We start from the raw sequence: 20,355 nt of genomic DNA on the forward strand, positions 1-20,355 counted from the left end.
TTCAATAGAGGTGAAAAATAAAGTAAAAAACAAAAAACATGACAAAGGTTTTCATTTATACCCCATACTTTAATGTAAAGAATTCAGGTTAATATAATATACATTAATGGTTTAGCATTCAAAGAAATAGTTTGCTACAAAATCATAAACGCATTTACATGGCATGTCTGCTCTAGCATGATCAGATCAATGTCTCTGTACATGCTCCTCAAATGTTAGATTATACTCACAACATTCTCCTTGACAAAAATGCATGAAACAAGATGAACAAAGATGAATTACATTTTATAAGCTGAAGTGTCTTAAGAATATCAGTCAACTGTGGACAAGCTCTATTCTACAGCCAATAAGCCTGAAGCTCACTCACACAAACACACTTATGAGCAGATGTTCATTTGTTGGGATTCCTCAGTGACTTGGTAAATTAAAAGATGAATTCAACCGAAATGAATGAATTTGGAGGCATGAATCATCCTTTATGCAAACTCTCACAGACACATATTGCACATAATCCTCTCTAAGCCACACACACACACACACTCACAAACACAAACCACATATAGTAAAATAATTTCACTCACACTACCTCGTTCATAAAGACCTCGTTCTTTAAAGTAAAAATTAATTAAATAAAAGTCATTGGATCTTGGCATTTTAATCACACTTTGCTTAAACCTTATGAATTGCACTTAATAGGGAGAATTTGAGGGCTTATGTCAAAATCCCAACAAAAATCAAGACATTTTTAAAACTGAATTTAAGTGGTTGATTACGAATTTTAGCAGTTTCTCCTAAACCTGCCTTGCACACAAGCAACACACTTCCAAACACATAAAACACACACTGTACACAAATCAAATAACCCAAAATATATAAAAGAAAGCATATCTCATGCCATTGCAAGTGGTGACAGCAAGTTAAAGCAAAGGCTAAAGGCTTCAGTCCCAGCCATTATCCTTAATCATGTGAGATAATTCGATAATAAACTTCCCCTCCTTGTACTTCTGACTTAACTCAAATGCCTGCTCCTGTAGAGGAAGGGAGAAAGAGCTCAAAATCAGAAATTGTGATCAAACTGTACGGTTATTGATTAGTAATTTAGGCATGTGTCCTACTTCATTTTCTCTAAAACATAACAAGACATACTTACATATTTCCAGCCCAGTGTGGTATGGCAATTCTCACAGTAAATATCAGCCACAGCATGAAGACCGGTCAGCAGCAGCCTTTCCTCTGCTGGACCACAACCCACGTTCACCCTGAAATCACAAAATGGCAGTTAAGCAAAATATTTCCTCTATCAAGATGTGATCAAATTTCTGAGATTTCCTTTTCACCAGAAGTGGTACTCACACAGAATTGAACAGGTAGGCACGTCCTTGACTGCCTTGAAATGACTGAAAATAGACAAACATGCGAGTCTAACGCAAACAGCATCACAATCCACAAATCTAGCTGTATATGTGCCACAAAAGTCACACAAAGTAACTCTCACCTTTGAAATGAGGTCATCATGGTTAGCCAGGTGTGCACGGCAGTGGACGCAGCTGTAGCGACGGTGACAGTAGTCCAGATAGGCCTGGAAAGTTTTGGCCTTGGTCTGCTTCACCATGTCTTTGAAAAACAGACAAAAACAATGTCAGATCATACCTGCAATGATCAAAAATCCTGCTGCCCCTTCTCATCTGAATCTAACCATGAAAATTCAAAGGCAAATGCTACAAAACAGCATTGACTGCCAAAACAATTCAAGGCGAGGTTGCCAAATAGCCTTGCGTAGTTAGGAAGCATGGCATTGGCATAAACCACAAATGTTATGAACATCAAAGCAGACTAAATGCTTTGAGATTGATTTTTTTTATGCACACCGGATGTGACATTTGCAGCATTTTTTGTTTAGGTAGTTGAAAAGCATTTTAATATCATCTCATATCCTTATTCAGAGATATAGCAGGAAAACGGAAACATCCACATGACCTACTTTGCTTGGCTGCCCACACTGTAGTTACCCCATATATGGCCCGCCAGGCAGAGGGTAAACAGGAGTGAGTGGCAATGAATAACTATGGCATGCACTAATAATACAGGTTTAGATATAATTTTGTGTTATAAGATCTTTACAAAGTTAATAAATGTCCACAGGCATGCTTACAATTTTAGTCTCGGTTTTTATGTACTTAAGCGCTACAGCTGGGCCCACAATGCAGCTTGGAAAATAAAGATGCACGAGTCGCGAATGAATCTCTCATATGAGTCGGGTGCTTTCAACGATTTGTTTGAACCGGTATACAAAACCGATTCGAAATATGAAAATATGCAGAAAATATGTTAATATTCAGTGAATTTGGTGTAAGCCCAGAATTTGACTGATGGGGCAAAAAGTAGTTTTGTTGTGATAAAGCTTACTGTAAACTAATTCACTTCACTTAGTGTCGATCCATAATAGCATTATACTAGAACGTGCCCAAACGTATTTAAACGTAAATTCAAATTTACCTCTTACTTAAATTTAAAATTACCATTCAAATTGTAAGTGTAAATTAATTAGGTACAATAATAATAAAAGTATAATAATAAAATAATAATAATAATAAAAATAACATGAAATTAAAATAATTTCATTTAAGGGGGGGGGGGGGGCAGCTCTATTACGTACACGTAATGACACACTTAAAAGAACCGAATCGTTTTTTGAAACGAACTGTTCGAAAGAACCGAAACATGGAATAAATTCGAACTTCCAATCACTACTGGGAAATCTCTCGAACTCGCGCGGCTACATGCCTGCTAAATTAACGTTTCAAACTAACCTCATAAACATATTCAAGTAATTTAGTCGCTTCATAATTTCAGCATATTATTCAGGTTCTCAACCTGAGAGGAGCCGTTTGACATTAGAACCTTTCTAACATGGTTGCTCCATTTGAAATGCCACGCAACAATAAAAAAGGACCCACCTATATATGAATGGTTTCTTCAAGACAAACGCTGTTTGCAGTATTGTCACCAGAAGAGAAGCGTGCTCAACTCAACGACATGAAGCCTGGGCATTCACTGAGCTCACTTTGAGCGCTCTCAACCAAACAACCGTGCGGCACGCTACGCTTTTCCTGCAATTCCTTCCTTTGTGTCTCTCCTGTCGACCTGCTCTAATGGGCAAACCGTGTGGTATTAACTGAAAGCCTCGTAATTTCCAAAACTCAAACAAGCCACCGTGCACAATATGTCGCAGCCGAATATAATCCGTAGATGTGTTTACTGTATTTTTGAGGAAGTGCCTTACACGTCATATGGCGCAAAACAAACCGCCATCGACCAATCAAAATCAAGAAAGAGGTGTCCTGAATATAGGTCAGCCAATCAGATGCGCTCTTCCCGTTCGTTTGAAGTCACCTGAAAAGTCAAAACAACAAAGCCCTCGTGTTTTGGTTAACTTTATCTTCTCGCTTTTTTGGAAATGGCGATTTCTGTGTTCCCTGGTTGTTCGATAATTAATGTGTCACGTAGACGATTTGAAAATAGCATACATGAACCTCGGCCGACGTTTTGTATGACATAAAATGTTTCTCTAAAAACGAATGTATTTTTTGATGTAAATTTGATAAAGGACAGACGAACATGATTATATGTTGGTCACAGCTGGATGGACTTTGCACGTTCTCTCACAAAAGTCGAATATTGTCTGTTTGCAAACATGGGCAGGGAGGCTAACTGACACTGACTGAAAACCATAATGGACATGGTGTGATAATAAATGTTAAGGACCAAAGAAAAATACCCTTAAACAGTTCAAATGTAGAATAAATGAGTTCCGTTTATTTTGTATTCATAGTCATACAAATTGTCCCAAAAGATTACATAAACCAAGTTTCACCAGTACTTTATGGCAAGTGTTGATTATGTAATAGTGGCATTAATATAAACTGCATTTTTACAGTGTTTGACTAGACAAAGGTAAACTCTGTGCTTTTGATCATGTGGCTTGTTTGCACCTTCTAATATAGTTTGATAACAGGGTGGGATAATCAGACATGACTCCAGTTGCTCCTGCGGCAAATGCCGCCTCAATATCCTGTTCCACATTGCAAACAAAGAGATGAATCTAAAGAGAAACAAAGAAAAACATGTTGTTTTTTAATTCTGAAGCATGTCGGTACTCACAATTTGAGACCAGTGGCAAATTGCGTAATCACAGCCACTGTTAAGACAGTCTGTAGTTTTACTTTTTGGATTCAAATTAGACCAGTGTACTTTTTCATGTAACTGATACACACACACACACACACACACACAAAAAAAAAAAAGCTATGACAAGTCTAACATTATTTTTTAAATGATGACAAGCTTGTAGGACTGGTCTAAGCAGTTGCAACCAGACAGTTTCTCACCGAAAACACGAGTTACTCAATACACTATGCGGTTTCTTAATATTGCAAAACAGGACATGATATAGCATAGCCACAAACCTGAATTCCTCGGTCTCTGAGGTGCTTGAACATCCCTTTTCTCAATGTAAGTCTGCCACAAAAATAAATAAATATGAAGTGCACAGAAAACCATTTCAAACTTAATTAAATTTGTAGGTTTATTTTGACACCACTACTAAACTGTTACCTTTCAATTAAAAAGATGACCAGACTGCTTCTCAAAATCCACATATCAGGTATATATTGTCTGTAGGAAAGAGCTTAGTGAATATGCATCTGTGTGATTACCAAGCACACAACATAGTATGAAAATTGTTAGTGTAAAGACCTGTTGAAGATTTGTGGAAAGTAGAACTGCAGGAAACTTTCTCCGAGGGGAACAAATGGCAGAAGACCAGTGTAGTACAACAGGAGCAGCAGTAGACCTCGATTTACAGTGAACATATAGGGCATAGAGGAGTTCTGCCATTGACAAAAAAAAAAAAGAAACAAAGATGTAAGGAAGAGAAAAGTATGTAGACTATTTATTACTGAAACTAAACAGGTAGAGTCATAAATATCCACGCACTGATTTGCGACAATTTCTCATGGTGGAGGAGTCAGTAGAGGCCCAAACTGAGATGCCTTCTCTGTTGTATTTTTTCACAAGATCAGAAATCTGAAATATAAAGTGTATAAAACCTAATGTTATTGTGGGAAAAAAAAAGAAAATATAGATATGAGGCTTAGTAAATAGATGCAGTTAGATAGGGTTGAAAAATTAAGAGGAAAAAAATATTAGGGGCCAAAATGTGACTCGGGCATTGAAGTCCAAGTCAATAATGATGACCCCGCTCTTGCCTTCTCAATCAGCATGATGTTATTTTCTTTCACTTCAATGTTCACAGCTATATGAGGAAACTTGCAGAAAACATCCTCTAATAATGCAAAGTTTCTATCAGATCCAGTGCTGAAGTGGCCTGTACAATGGGAATTAATAAGTAATCATTATGCATTAATAAATATATTAATATACGTTGGCAATTTCATTGCTAAAACACACAAACCTGTCTTGAAGGTGACCTCGACTGTCTCTTTATAAGGTGGCAACTCCTGAAAATGAATATGAAACAGAAAGTTACGTTTTTATACATGTAAAGAGAACTCGAAGATGAGGGAAGGTAGTCCAAATGCAGTTTATTGGACAAACAACAATACAAGAACAAGGAGCAGGAACAACAGGAGCAGAACTGAGGACACCAAAACCACATCCAAGGGTGCTTCTCAAATTCCCTCCTCGTCTCCTCGATCCTCCATCATGCACGTGTCAATTCTCGCCCCCCAATACGACCCAAAAGTCCCCCCAAAAAAACAAAAACACAAGGTACACAAAACAGACAACACTTCAAAATTTCTTAATGATTTTTAATGTTTTTGAAAGAAGTCTATTATTCACACAAGGCTGCATTGATTTGATCAAAAATACAGTAAAATAGCAATATTGTGATTGTGAAATATTATTAGTTTAAAGAATTTTGAACATATTTTAAAATGGAATTTATTCCTGTGATGTCAAAGCTGAATTTTTAGCATCATGCTGAAATATGTATATGAAATCTTCAGTGTCATATGATCCTTAAGAAATATGTATTATTTTATCAGTTGAAAACAGTTTACTTAATATTTTTGTGGAAACTCATTGTTTTCAGGATTCTTTGATGCATAAAAAAACAATATTTGCATTAGAAATCTTTTTTAACATTATAAATGTATTTAATGTAACTTTTGATTTATTTAATGCATCCTTGCTGAATAAAAGTACTGTTGTGTAGGTCCACATGGAAATCCATATAATGACAATGTAATTAGATAATTATTTGTAAAAGCATATCAGGAGAAAATGTTAATGTTGACCTCTGACCTCCAAGTTTAAGGAGGAGACAGTGACATCTTGCCCAGTCTGCCTCAGGAGGTTCTCATCATGTGACACAATCACATGACCATCTTTAGTCAAGTGACAGTCCAACTCCAGCATCTCTGTGCCCACTTCAACAGCACTAAGAGGCAAACAGAGAGACATTTTAATCAACAGTCAGGGCAGATGTCAGGGCCAAATTCAAATTTACCACTGATTCCTTAGCTCAAGACGATTTCATTGCATCATATGACGTGGTTTCCCATCATGTAAATCTTTTCGCCATTTTTTATTTTTAAAAAAAATATATATTATAAATATATAAATTTAAAAAAGTTGATTTGTCAAACCATTCTCGTATACCGTAATATACCTTATAAGTGTGGTGGTATTACACCATATTTCATTCTCACTGACATGCCCCAACTCATTAAAAATTGGAAATCCTGAGCTTTCCAAGTAGCCTATTTACGACATTGCGGCATGTACAGTGTGATTTGAAACGATCTTAAATGGTTGCATAAATCACACAGTTTGTAGCAGGCATAATAACATGGTTGGGAAAAGACAAACAGAAGGACAAATAAGTAGGGACTTAAAAGAAGCTGATACTGATTTACTGTTCAGTCCAAAATCTTTAAGGCATAGGCGGCCTCCCACTCACTGTGTAAAGGCCTCCATAGTGTTCTCAATCCTTTCACCACAGCCTGAGGACAGAGAACAGGAGGTCAGAAATTGTGGACCAACTCTCATACACACACAAACATAAAAATTCCTCAAAGAGTTAATCACTCACTCAGTCACATATTAACTGGCACTTTTTATAGACAAACCCCATGAGGAAAACATTCACAAACGCTGTCACAAACATTACCTAATGACATTCACTGATAGTTTTATGAAATAGTCACAAGATTTCTCTAACAGAAGTTTATAACTTTTTATGCTGTGTACTAGGCCATCTATCCTTGAAGGAATTTGGTTCTGACATGCATTGAGCAACAATTTCGGTTAATTTTTAACCATAATTGATTCGTCAACTACAGCATTATTACAATTAATTAGGTTTAGGCGAAGGCGAGTATCCCAAGCCCACGAGGTGGTTACTGACTCAGATTAGATACTGTACCTCCCCTATGAGAGATGTGGGTGCAGTAGAAGGCCGTCTGCTTCCTCCTGTGCAGAATATGAGGGTTCTTCAGAAAGTACAGTGACGTGAGAGCGTAGCCCCCTACTGCCGGAAGCAGGTAGTACAGGTAGCTCGCCATAATTCCCACGGGAAGTGGAAAGATGATGTTTCGTTTCGGGTGCTCTGAGTGAGAGCAGCAGATGAATGAAAAACATAAATCTGATCTTTGAAGAAAAGTTTTACTTTGTTCAATCAAAATGTGAATATTACACAATAATAACATTAAATAAATGTTTTTCACAGACAGGGTTTAAATTAGCCCGGGATTAGGTAGTTCAAATAGTATTTTACAAACGTTCCCTTAAAAAAAAAAAAAATTACTGGTGTGATCTTGAAACAAAACAATAGCACTGACATGTTGAGTGCAAATTGCTTTCAATTAAAACAGCTCAAACATGCATTTTAGTCCAGTACTAACCTTAAGCTTTCTCTGTGAAACCAGGGCTAGGTATTACATATATACTAAATACATAGCAAAAGTGTCAAATAAACATTTTTATGTATATGTCTCTGTGTGTGTATACATATGAAGAGTTCAGATGCAAAAGCCTCTAAGTGCCATTTGAAATTTTCTTCTAGAATGATCATTTTTATCAAGCTTGTATATTTAAGTTCAGTGATTTCACTTAAATGACAATGATAATAACCTATTAATTGTTAAGTGAAATTACTGAACTTAAATATACAAGTTTGACAAAAATCATCATTAAAGAAGAAAATTTCAAATGGCATTTAGAGGCTTTTGCATCTGAACTCTTCATATACACACACACACACACACACACACACACACATTGATGAATATTAAACAATAATAGCATTAATGTTATACTGAGTATTATACTCAATAAATAAATATTTTAATGTGTATATATATATATATATATATACATATATATACTGTATATAGACAACTTACCAGGACTATTTGCTCCTTCAACTCCTTAATTGAGATATCCTGAGGTCTCTGATCCAAGAACACAGCAACTCCCACAAGCACCTGTCTTCAAAGTGTACGTTAATATGACTGTCCTTATCTTTCCTTTTTTTCTCCTTGTATCTCTCACTACTAGTTTCTCAGCCACTCCTTTTCTGATTTCTTTTACCTTGCCTGCCAATCATATTACTTTGCAAGAAATGTTGCCCAATGTGCTTCAAATCGAAGAAAAACTACACAGCAATGTAAAGGTCCCCCTTCACTCCTACTATCATTGCAACCGCAGCTGGGAAACAAGTCTTTCTCTCTAGGTGTGTGTTTGCAGTAATCAGTCAGTCATTGGTAGTTACACTCTTTGTGACTCCTAATTCTCTCCTCCTTTTTTTGTGACTAAATGGGGTATGGGTGTTTTGGAATGCAGTTTGCTTGACTTTTTGAGTGGATGTGGCAAGCACAGGTTGTCAGTGGAAAATAATTCTGCTTGCACTTTACATGTGCTCTTTATAATACATAAAAACCAAAAGCTCCATTTCAACAATGTCTCTCACACAGGTGATGTTTTCAGCACACTGGCTATTAATAAAGCAAGCCTTTATTCTAACGGGTGATTAATTAAGGATCACGTGATCTGTTATTTCTTTTGTCAAATGTCCAACTTGAGCATTTGTCAGTGATGTGCGTGCTCTTGTCCCTTTTTTGTTAAGTAGTAAACATACATGTTCTCACTAGTGCAAATTAGGCGAGATTTAAAGGGAGCTTCTGTATCATTGCAACAGCTGGTAGAAGCGGAGGACATCATGTTTGGTCAGTATTCATGTTTTCGCAAATTTCAGGGTTTAACAGCAGCTTACGCTGGGATAAATGCAAACAGTAATAAACACTCTATTGGTTCTGCCTGTCAGCAGAACAATTTTTGTTTTGTATTGTTCTGGTTTTGTATAGAATTGCTGAGAGACTGTTACTGAACAAATAAAGGGAGGCAGAGACAGTCAGACAGATGGGAAGCGAGGCTGAGTTAGACACTAATTATCCATTCCTAATTTGTAACACAATTGATTAATCTCAGTCTCATATAAAAATTGCAATGAATCAATGTATTAGGTGACAGTTTTGCATTTGAATCAGTATTAGAAAAACACACCCTCAACCCAAACAGCTTGATATGTCTTGAAGAGCAGAATGCCTTGCAGCTGAATTCTCGAACCATGCTTGAACATGTTGTCGAAGCAGAGGAGTGGTCCAACTGGACTGGCAACTTGGCCAGTTTAAGAGGAAAAAGAGCTCCCAGAAAACAAGAAAAAAATATTAGTCCATTCATTACACATAAAATAATGAATCATCAACTTCCAATAAAGTTAACCTTTGCTCGGTTTGAACTTGACATGCACATGGTCCATGCTTTATTTTTCCATAGCTAAGGAAAGTTTTGTAGCTTTTGATTGATATGCCACTCCCTGCAGGAAACAGATAACTTCATTCTTCCATCATAACTAAAGGCTACTCAAATATGGCTAAAGACAAATAACTATGGCTGGCAGATTGCAATATATTCAATAAATTCAAATATAATATATATATATACATACACTAATTCAGAGAAAAGATAATTATTTGAGTGGCAATAAAAAAATAATTGAGCGCAATTACATTTTCTTATTATTTTCATTATAAGTGCATGAGCAGAGTAGTTGATTTTAATTTGACACATGCACAACTTTTAAACAAAACAAAAACTAAAATACCTGAATTAAGAGAATTTGTTAATCCACTTTATAAAAGATCATTTGCAAATATTTAAACTTCAAAATATTAAATGTTAATGATAATTATGATTATTTAAAATAAGTGGAGTACAACCATTTCATTTTCATGTTTGTTGAAAAATATTAACTGTAGATTTTCTGTTTAGTAAAAATCTGTCAAGCAGGACAAAAGGTTTTCTTTATTAAAAAAAAAAAATCACAACGCAAGGACTTACAGTATAAGGAATTTTATTTAATATATGTATATAATTCTGTTTTTGTTAATTGTTTAATTTATTATACCCATAAGCATATACATAGACTATAACCATCCATAGCTCATTTCTCTTGACAATCTACCCATATTGTTTAATCATCTTTAAAATAATTCCTTATAAGATTCAGGGAAAAAAAATAGACTTCAGAAAGAGTGAACAGCCAATTATTTTTGACACCCAAAGCGAACAAAATGAAAGAAAAGCAAAACATACTTTAAAAAGGACAAGATTTAAAATCCCTTTTCGGTTTTTAAAATAAAAAAGACCACCAATATAACACCAGACCAGCAATAATCATAATAACAGCCATTAAAAGAACATTATGATATCTGCCTCCTTTGCAGGCGTTTGAAATCATATACTGTATGCGTGCAGGTTTATATGTAAGAAATACATCCTTAAGTGTGTGTGTGCACGCGTGTAAGACTGTTGACAGTCCCCATGGTCCCATTTACAATAAGCATATCATTGCCATTGACAATACAGTAATATAAATAATCTTTTTCTTGGTAATGAGTATTCCCCTCAGATCACAGAGCGGGATGATCTCCCCTCCTCATGAGGAAGCAGAGAAGAGCAGCTTCTGGTTGGAAAAGACAGACATACAGACACAGACATGGGACGCGACCAACCGTCATTGCCTGTTACATTAGATTTTACCCTAACAAGTGCCGGGTTAAGATAGACTTAAGCGTAGAAAGAAAACAGACAGAAACAAAGAACCTTTTGTCACAAGAATAGATATAACAAAATAAAATTGCACTAAAAACTGAAACAAAACAAAACAAAACGTTTGGTCATGAGACACAAAGTGCAGGTGCACCGATTGAAAAATGTCACGTGATTGACGTGCGGTGTGAATTTCCTCTGCAGTAGGGGCTCGTCTCAATGGGGTTTTACACAGGGTGGGGGGCGGGGTATTAATTTATGCAAATCACACCCTGTATTTATACAAAAACAGCTACACACTGTGCCATTTTAACTCTTCCCACTTGAACATGCTTTCCTCATCCACGACTGGCCAAAAGCAATGACGGTTTCTTTAAAAACAGCTCTTTTATTCTCCACTGAAAACATTTCATAAAGGCAGGTTGTTACGTCTTAGATGCAATGCATGCAGAGTAAGTCAGTTCGACACTAGATGAGCCAATCCCAGGCAGGAGAGGCATGAGGTCAGCAAGCCCTGTGGAAAAGCCCTTTGAAAAGTTCTGACATCACAGGGAGGGAATGAGGAAAAAAATGTGCTATGGCTCTGAAAGTGTTAAGCTTGGCTATGATTCCTCAATCACTCCAGGACAAGGGAAGAAAAGCGAAACAAAAGAGAACAAGGAGGATGCGAAATAAAGAATAAGGGACCGATTTCTGCGAGTAACAAAGCCAGAATGTGGGGAACTATGTGTGACTTATCAGAAAGGAATCATGGCAACAGTAGCCATGGACATGGTAACCAATGACAACTATTGTTATCCACAAAGAAAACAGTATCAACCCCCCATAAAAAAAACACACACACACGATAAAGGTCTGCACAGAACCCACAAGACCCTCCATGAAATGAACAGACGAGAGGGAGGAGGGAAAGGAAGCCAACATTAAAAAAAGAAAAGATGATACTGATGGCTTAATTTTCCCAAGAACATTGGCAAGAAATAGTCTCAGTTCTCAACAGTAGAACATGATATTTTACAGCAGATGATCCTATTCCATCTTGCTCTCTTCCCTCCGTTCAACCTGCCTGTCGCCGTTTCTCGTTTACACAATATATTTCTCAAGAATCAAAACAAGACCTCTTTTTCTCACAACAGAAAACAAAATAAAAGTCTAAGCTTATTAAATGTAACATCATTTGTCTTTGAAGGAATTAAAAAAGAAAAGAAACACAAGCAATGACTTTATATTTCAAAAGATTTTCAAATATAAATTCCCAACATTACAAAACACGATTTGTAACTGATCTTAACGTTCAAATTACAGTGTACATACAGATCGCCAACTTACAATACTCCAATGAAACTCAAAACCACTTATATATATATATATATATACACACACACACTAGTCAGTGCCCATCATAGAGATTTTCTCTTTCACTCTCTCTTCATCTCTGTTGGAATGGGGAGAAAAAAAAAACACCCAGAACAGCAGAGACCAGTAAAGAGACACCCTTCGAGAGAGACATAAAGAGAAAGAGACGGATACAGAGAGAAGCAGGGTATTCATAGAAAGGGTGAAAGATGCAATTGTTTCAGAGAGTAGGATCTGTGTGCGGTATGCAAAGAGAATAGAAAGTCTGACGGCCTCCATTAATGGCATTATGATAAGATGTTAGAAGCCCAAACTAGCGCACAGCTTCCCAGCAAGAAAGAGAGATGGACAGATAAAACAAAGTTGAAGTTTTTAAATGTACATTTTTTCCTCTTTTTATCTTTTTTTTTATGTATATATGCATGTATATGTTTTTGCAGGTTGTCAGGAGTTATCTTTATTTGAGACTCCACGCTGCTCCATTATTCTCAATGATGGCTGCAAAAAAGGATTACTGACCATCAGTGGACATCAACAGGTTTAAACATGGTTAATACTTTGAGTTTAAATGAATAAATACAATTAATTTAAATATCATTATTTTTTAAAAAACACAAAAATGGTCTGTTCAGTATATTAACATACATGTATCGAGAATTCTTTTGAAGGTTATATAATTTGAAATGATCTTTTAATGAAAGCAATTACAATAATTACAATTCAATTTAAGGAGAATATAAAAATTGCTTTCATTAAAAGGTCATTTGAAATTATATAACCTTCAAAGAATTCTCAATACATGCATGTTAATATACTGATATATATATACACATATTTTAAAAAATGTTGAAGGAATAGTTCACCCAAGAATAGACAACAGTAGTTTTCAATACGAATATGCAAAATAATGCATATGCACAAATTAAACTTGAGAATAACCATTCAAAGATCTTGCACAAATATAGTGCACGAGTCATAAAGACAATTTTAATGGTGCAGTTTGACAACCTCTGGTCACCATACATCTTTTCTGGAAAAGTACTGCTTAAATATTTTAAAAATTAATATCTTGTCTTTGTGCTTCATGGAATAAAGCAAGTCATATATGACGGTAAGTGTCATCATTTCATTTTTGGGTGAACTATGTCTTTAATTGCTCATGGCATTTGACTTCCTCTAAATAAATATCTTTTCTTGAAATCTATCATTTATTCCTTGCTTGCCATAAAATGTAGTATATATAAATATATTAAACTTGTAGATATTTTGTCAAGTGCTTGCGTTTTTGTACCTGTCCCTCTCAAGAGCCCTGGTAGTTGGCCTGGAAGCGTGCCGTCTCCTCAAAGATGAGCTCTTTCAGCTTCTCTTTAGGAAGGTCGTCCAGCTCCATGTTGAAAGTGAAGGGCTCCTCAGCCACCGGCTAAATTTGCAAACAACATGATATTCTGTTAAGCTTAACTAACAGATATGGGATTGTACAGATGACAGATTGAAGGGGAGTGAAATGGATGCAGCTGGAGAGGGGAAAGAGAGATACCTCATCAGAGGGGTCATAGTACTGCTCCAGGTAGGGGTGGGCCAGTGCTTCCTCCACGGTTATACGTTTGATGGGGTTGAAGGTTAGCATGCGGTCCAATAAATCCAGAGCTGAAACGCAAAAGTAGAAGTACATAAAGAAGTTCCACACTACTATGTTAAATTTATGATTACAAAAGAACATTCATTAGTACTACTATACAGCCTATAAATCACACACAGCTAACAAAACACAAACCGATGGTCACAGAAAAAAGGCATACCAGGATGTAAACTTACAAAAACAGTAGTTCATTTTTCTTTTTTTTTGTCTTTCCAGCCAAAGTTTCATTAAACATACTTGCACAAGGCAGCCGGACCATCAAAAGACCATTTGTTGACACCCACATTTGTTCAGTACTCCCACATGCACAAACGCACACACTTGTATATGTGGTTTATAAGGACTCTCCATAGACGTAATGGTTTTATACTGTACAAACTGTATACTCTATCCTCGTACACTGTGTCTGCAACAGATGTGACAGTTTGTCTACACACTAGACGCTAAAGTGACTGTTGCATTTATTCTTTGTGTCAGAAGAACGGAAATGGAATGGGACATCAGTTTACTTTTGGGAATTTGTTGTGTCACACCACATCCAAAGTAGACACCATTACTGACTATAATGGGGTCTCCTTGGATTTGTCACATCACACCAATCGCATCCAGTGAAAACACAGCGTTACACTAACCCTATCCATCACAGAGAACTTTTGCAATTTTTTTTTTTATAAAACAAAACATTTAGCTAGTCCATTCACTAAACATTCCTAAAGACCCTAATGCGTGAGCTTACCTTTGTTGTCTGCTTTGGGGAACAGCTTGGTCCATGGGATTTTCGGTTTCTGGGGTAAAGACTGGAGGTAGTTCCTGGCCTTCATGTTGATGATGCAGTTTAGATCATCTTGAGAGGGGGAGCCCAAAATACCTGGTTGATGGGGCAGGAAAATGAACACACAATGAACAAGCTAAAATGCTTGCATGCACAAATGAGTCAAATAACAATACAATGGTCATCAACTAAAAATCCTTGTTTCTACAATCTCCTTGGGTTTGCTTGTGTAAACCAGACAGCAAGGAAGAACATGATGCTGAATAAGAAAATAAAACGCTAATGCTAAAATGCTAGTAAATTGTTTTACTAACGTTATATTTGTCCCTGTTTAAGCTTTTAAGTTTTTAAAAGGGAGTAGAAAATTCTTCTGAAAACAATATTTAGGCATAAATTCATTCAAAATCTATCTTGTTAGAAGATTCTTAACCCAAATATAGTTAAACAAAACTATATGCAAATATATATTTTAATGATTGATTAAAGACATTTTTGCTTACTTTCTACAATAAATAATTTTGGAACTGTGCTGGGATGCCACTTAAGTAATAAAATGAATATACATTTAACTAAATACATACTAAAATAGATTTCATGTCAAAAAAAGATACACAGATCCACTGCTTTAGTAAATAGTCTTAACATAATATGTAATTTATTCCTGTGATTTTAAAGCTGAATTTTCAGCATCATTACTTCAGTCTTCATGCTAATCTGTTGATCATTGTTTGATATCAATGTTGAAAACAGTTGTGCTGCTTCATATTTGTGTGGCAAGCAACCATGATACATTTTTTTACCATTATTTGATGAATAGAAAATGTGGAAGAAAAAAAAAAACAGCATCTTTACCATCAGTTTAAATGATCATTTAAATGAGTCGTTAAATAAATGAAGTATTCATTAAATCTCCATGACCTTGAAACTTTTATGTTATTTCTGAACCTAGGCCCAGGGAAGTTAGCTGACAACATTGCACACTGTTCAGAAGCTGATAGTCTATTCTGTTCAGAGTGTTTCCTGCCCTGATTTCACTGATACAGTGTCACTTCTTACTACATGCAGATGCATACAAACTCATTTTTATATGTTATACTTTAGGTAGTGCAGATTTGCGAATAAAAGAGAAGTCGGAAAAAGAGGAAATTCCATTTAGCATTAGACTTGTGTTCTTACCCAATATGTGGTTGAGCTGGTCCAGATAGTGCTTTCCAGGGAAGATGGGTCTGTTGGACAGCATCTCAGCCAGGATGCAACCCACAGACCAAATATCAATGGACATTGTGTACCCCTGAAAGATAAAGTGATCATGTCAAAATATGCATCCAGTTCCTATCTGAAATGCTAAAGACAAACACACATGCACAAACCTTGGAGTTGAGCATGATCTCAGGGGCACGGTACCAGCGAGTAGCCACATACTCCGTAAGGAATCCAGTGTGGTCATGTTCTGGATCGGCTATCCGTGCCAGCCCAAAGTCACAGATCTATGGGTGAGGAAATATAATTGTCCTCGATACAACCCTCCAACAAACAATTCTGCTTAATAAAAGCCCATAACTTCTATATTTAGCTTCACTAAGATCAATGCCTTCAGATTAAACAAAGTACAAGAACAATATTACTAAATTTGGTCCTGCAATCCACAAAAATATCTTCACCAAAATAGATCTATTACGAAATAATTTCCACTCATTAAAGTCACATTTATTTTATATTCATTTAATTTTTAATGTCAGATTAAAAGCTGCTGTGTTTTTACCAATTGTTTACTAAACACTACTTCTTATACTAAGAGTTTTATGTTTGGTTGTTTAATTTTTGCTGTTCTGACCTTGAGGTCACAGGTGGTGTTGATGAGAAGGTTTGAAGGCTTCAGGTCTCTGTGCAGGACATTGGCAGAGTGAATGTATTTCAGCCCTCGCAGGATCTGGTACAGAAAGTAGCAGATATGGTCGTTGCTGAGTTGCTGTGTCTTCAGCAATTTGTAAAGATCGGTCTCCATCAGGTCCTGTACGATATAGCTGAAACGCAGTTAAAGAACTACAACGTAGCGTACAGTATTTTCAAGATACAATTTGGCCAAGTGCATTGTGAGCCAGTTAGTGTGCATGTTTAAGGATACACATCCCTCATAAATTCGATGCGGCGAGCTCTCAGGATGTCATTGATGCCTATGATGTTCTCATGACGGAACCGCAGGAGGATTTTGATCTCCCTCAGGGTGCGCTGGCAGTAAGTCTGATGTTCAAATGGACTGATCTTCTTAATGGCCACTCGGATCTTATTCACATTATCAAAAGCTGAGCTGCAGGCGGCAGTAAAAGAGATGATGGGAGGAGAGGAGAGAGAATAAAAAATAAAAATAACTCATACAAGCTTGTGCACGTATTTAACTCGGATAGAATGTGGTAAAGTTAAAAAAAAAAACCTGCATGCTTCAGTGGCACATTTGAAAGTAAATGGAGGTTAATTTAAAAAATATTTAGTGTCAAGCCATACTAAATATCATATGAGCTGTTTAATTTTTACAGGTCTAAATTTTTTAAACTGTTTTGTGTGTTTTAGAAATTACATTTAAATAAAAAAAATAACAATTAAAGGTTTATATATATATATATATATATATATATATATATATATATATATATATATATATATATATTAATTATTTTTATTTTATAAAAATAAAAAAAAATAAACAGCTCATATGATATGTAGTATGGCTTGAGGTTGACACTAAATATTTTTTAAATTGTGTGCATGTGTGTGGGTGTGTATATATATATTAGGGCTGTGCAAAAATTAATTGCAATTAATCGCATCCAAAATAAAAGTCTGTGTTTACATAATATATTTGTCTGTGCTGTATATAATTATTTTGTATATATAAATACACACACATGCATGTATATATTTAAGAAAATGTGTTATACATATATAAAATATTTATATTTATATAATATAGATTTTGTATTTATTTATATATATGAAGAGTTCAGATGCAAAAGCCTCTAAATGCCATTTGAAATTTTCCTCTTTAATGATGATTTTTATCAAACTTGTATATTTAACTCCAGTAATTTCACTTAAATAACAATTAATAGGTAATTATCATTGCCATTTAAGTGAAATTACTGAGCTTAAATATACAAGCTTGACAAAAATCATCATTAAAAATTTCAAATGGCATTTAGAGGCTTTTGCATCTGAACTCTTCATATATATATATACATACAGAATTTAAGCGCAAATAGTTCTTAAATATATACATGCATGCATAGGTATTTATAAATACAAAAAAATTATATACAGCGCACACAAATATATTATGTAAACACAGACTTTTTTGGATGCGATTAATCGCAATTAATTTTTGCACAGCCCTATATATATATATATATATATATATACACACACACACACACACACACACACACACACATACATTCATTTAAGAAAAGACATACATTTACCAAATTGAACATCAAATCAAAACCTCAAAATGACAACATTTTTATATAATTTAAAAATAAAAACCTGTGAGATTGCACAGGCCAAAATATCCAATTTTTTTGATGCGTTTAAAACTACTGAAGTGCACTGTGTTTGTGGAAAATATCTAGTATTTAGATTCTCTATATTTTTCTTCTTCTTACGCAGCAGTCTGATGTCCCTAACCAAAGATATCCATAGAAGGCCTTAGTGTTTTATTACAGGGGGTTTGTTTACATCCTCCTGCTCAACTTGACAGTCATTTTGAGGATGGAGGGCAGACCAACGAGCTCAGCTCTGAATTGTGCACATTATCTATTTTGCTAACCATAATTTGATGACAAACTATATTTAAAAAATGGTGGGAGAGTAGTTTTACAAAAATCGCAAAAATATTTCCTAAAACAATTAATCCACATTTGGCCGCATCGTAACCACGCCTGTTTTACGAGCTGAGAGTGAGATGTCAGATTGCTAGCTGTGGCGCTAACAGCCCTAGCGTGCAGATTCAGAATGCAAACACACTAACAAGACTCCTAAAATCAAGACTGACAAGGGACATTCAACGTCTGAACTAAATGCCTGTTCTCAATAACACCGATTTGCGTACAACTGTACACTGTTTGTGCCTTTAAACCAAGTGGGCTGCCTACTTAGAGGATTTTTGAACATTTTAAACGTGCCTATGATGCAAACATGGAAAGAGAATATGTTTATGTAGGCAGTTCGCTATGTCCTGAAACACAGCCAATGTTGAAGATATGGGATTTAATCCAATGCATTAACGTTACTCAAAATCTATTGTTAGCCCTGATATTCTGGGAAGGATATGCACAAACTTGTTGAGCCAAACAAATTATTCTGTTGATTTCGAAACAACGTTTATATCTGCTTTACTGTCCATGGAACTGGAATGCTATTAGTTTGCTATCGGCGAATCAACACCCCTTTTTTTCTTTACTACGAAAAGCTGATAAGTAGTAGCGTACTAACGTTAGCCCACTCGCCCCGATCCAACAGAATCTCCATCGAAGTGTGCGACTGCAAAGACGAGCAGTTTCCGCTTACCAGACCATTCCATAGGCCCCCTCCCCGATGTACTGGAGATCGGTGTATCGGGGGCCAACGTCAAAATTTTGTCCCTTCACCGACTCAAGGCCAGGCTTGGATCCCGCCGCTCCATTCGCTCCCCCGGGTGCGACGGCTCCTCCGGTCCCGGCGGCGCTGCTATTCGAGCCCGCGGCTCCGACCGCCGCCGCGCTGCTGCCCGATTCCGCCATCGTTTCTGTCCACAAATCAGTCGACTTCGCTCAGTTTTTGGCGGGAGGGGGGCTTGTATATGCCTTCAGATCAAATACAGGTTTATTGGATAGCAAAAGCTGACGTTATACGGTGCGCTTTCTTGACAGTCGAAGAGGAGTCGTCAAGGCCCCCCTGTGGATGCGAGTGCGGAACGAGCGTGCATCTAAACGGATCGAGAGCGCGAACGCGCATTTCTCCTGTACAACATTCGGGGGCGCGCGCTGAAAAGGCACAAAGCAGACGCATTTACACAGCACTCGAGTGGGCGTGCAGAATGCCTCCCACGGTTACGGTTAGTAGGCACTCCGGCGTGATTTACAGTTTGTGGTGGGGGGAAAAAATAAGACAGAAGAGGATATCTTAACAAGAAATGCAAGAGAAATAGTATACATATTTTCCATTAATGTATGCATCTGCATGTATAAATTATGTGATACAGTATATGCACACTCACGCAGAGACACACAAGTGCATACACACACACTTATGTAAACAAATTATTATGTATATTATATAATACATGTCGATTTGACAGCACTACAATATATATCCACACACATGTATTAAACCACACACACACACACACACACACACACACACACACACACACACACACACACACACACACACACACACACACACACACACACACACA

At 36.3% G+C, this 20,355-nt stretch overlaps 3 protein-coding genes across 3 annotated transcripts; all 3 read right to left on the bottom strand.

The window, feature by feature from the left end:
• Positions 1-48: 48 nt before the first annotated feature.
• On the bottom strand, positions 49-3,285 carry ypel3 (yippee-like 3). The gene is made up of 5 exons (XM_039687454.2): positions 2,958-3,285; positions 1,496-1,614; positions 1,354-1,397; positions 1,151-1,259; positions 49-1,028 (listed from the first exon to the last, which is right to left on the bottom strand). Exons 2-5 carry the CDS (start codon positions 1,610-1,612, stop codon positions 939-941), a joined length of 360 nt encoding a protein of 119 aa, XP_039543388.1. The 5' UTR covers positions 1,613-1,614; positions 2,958-3,285; the 3' UTR covers positions 49-938.
• Positions 3,286-3,794: 509 nt separating this feature from the next.
• gdpd3a (glycerophosphodiester phosphodiesterase domain containing 3a) lies at positions 3,795-8,560 on the bottom strand. The gene is made up of 11 exons (XM_039685657.2): positions 8,430-8,560; positions 7,451-7,633; positions 6,986-7,028; positions 6,328-6,463; positions 5,474-5,519; positions 5,268-5,386; positions 4,996-5,085; positions 4,756-4,889; positions 4,615-4,674; positions 4,467-4,518; positions 3,795-4,102 (listed from the first exon to the last, which is right to left on the bottom strand). The coding sequence occupies exons 2-11, from the start codon at positions 7,587-7,589 to the stop codon at positions 3,974-3,976; spliced, it is 948 nt and encodes a 315-aa protein (XP_039541591.2). The 5' UTR covers positions 7,590-7,633; positions 8,430-8,560; the 3' UTR covers positions 3,795-3,973.
• Positions 8,561-10,421: 1,861 nt separating this feature from the next.
• Positions 10,422-19,888, bottom strand: mapk3 (mitogen-activated protein kinase 3). Its single transcript, XM_039685576.2, has 9 exons — positions 19,467-19,888; positions 17,029-17,211; positions 16,738-16,927; positions 16,274-16,390; positions 16,080-16,194; positions 14,868-14,999; positions 14,030-14,139; positions 13,784-13,912; positions 10,422-12,990 (listed from the first exon to the last, which is right to left on the bottom strand). The coding sequence occupies exons 1-8, from the start codon at positions 19,676-19,678 to the stop codon at positions 13,793-13,795; spliced, it is 1,179 nt and encodes a 392-aa protein (XP_039541510.1). The 5' UTR covers positions 19,679-19,888; the 3' UTR covers positions 10,422-12,990; positions 13,784-13,792.
• Positions 19,889-20,355: the final 467 nt, after the last annotated feature.

This window comes from Pimephales promelas, chromosome 3 (assembly GCF_988280905.1).
Source record: "Pimephales promelas chromosome 3, fPimPro1.hap1.1, whole genome shotgun sequence".
NCBI lineage: Eukaryota > Metazoa > Chordata > Actinopteri > Cypriniformes > Leuciscidae > Pimephales > Pimephales promelas.

Bases quoted from the DNA above. Each gene is read 5' to 3' on its own strand.
- ypel3 (XM_039687454.2), bottom strand. From the start codon at position 1,612: ATGGTGAAGCAGACCAAGGCCAAAACTTTCCAGGCCTATCTGGACTAC. The intron at 1,398-1,495 runs GTGAGAGTTACT...GTCTATTTTCAG, and splicing joins ATGATGACCTCATTTCAAAG to TCATTTCAAGGCAGTCAAGG. The intron at 1,260-1,353 runs GTGAGTACCACT...TTGTGATTTCAG, and splicing joins GCCTACCTGTTCAATTCTGT to GGTGAACGTGGGTTGTGGTC.
- gdpd3a (XM_039685657.2), bottom strand. From the start codon at position 7,589: ATGGCGAGCTACCTGTACTACCTGCTTCCGGCAGTAGGGGGCTACGCT. The intron at 5,086-5,267 runs GCAAGAGCGGGG...TTTATATTTCAG, and splicing joins ACATCATGCTGATTGAGAAG to ATTTCTGATCTTGTGAAAAA. The intron at 4,675-4,755 runs GTCTTTACACTA...TCTTTCCTACAG, and splicing joins TTTCCACAAATCTTCAACAG to ACAATATATACCTGATATGT.
- mapk3 (XM_039685576.2), bottom strand. From the start codon at position 19,678: ATGGCGGAATCGGGCAGCAGCGCGGCGGCGGTCGGAGCCGCGGGCTCG. The intron at 15,000-16,079 runs GTAAGAACACAA...CCCATCAACCAG, and splicing joins CCAGCTCAACCACATATTGG to GTATTTTGGGCTCCCCCTCT. The intron at 14,140-14,867 runs GTAAGCTCACGC...TTTGCGTTTCAG, and splicing joins CCCCAAAGCAGACAACAAAG to CTCTGGATTTATTGGACCGC.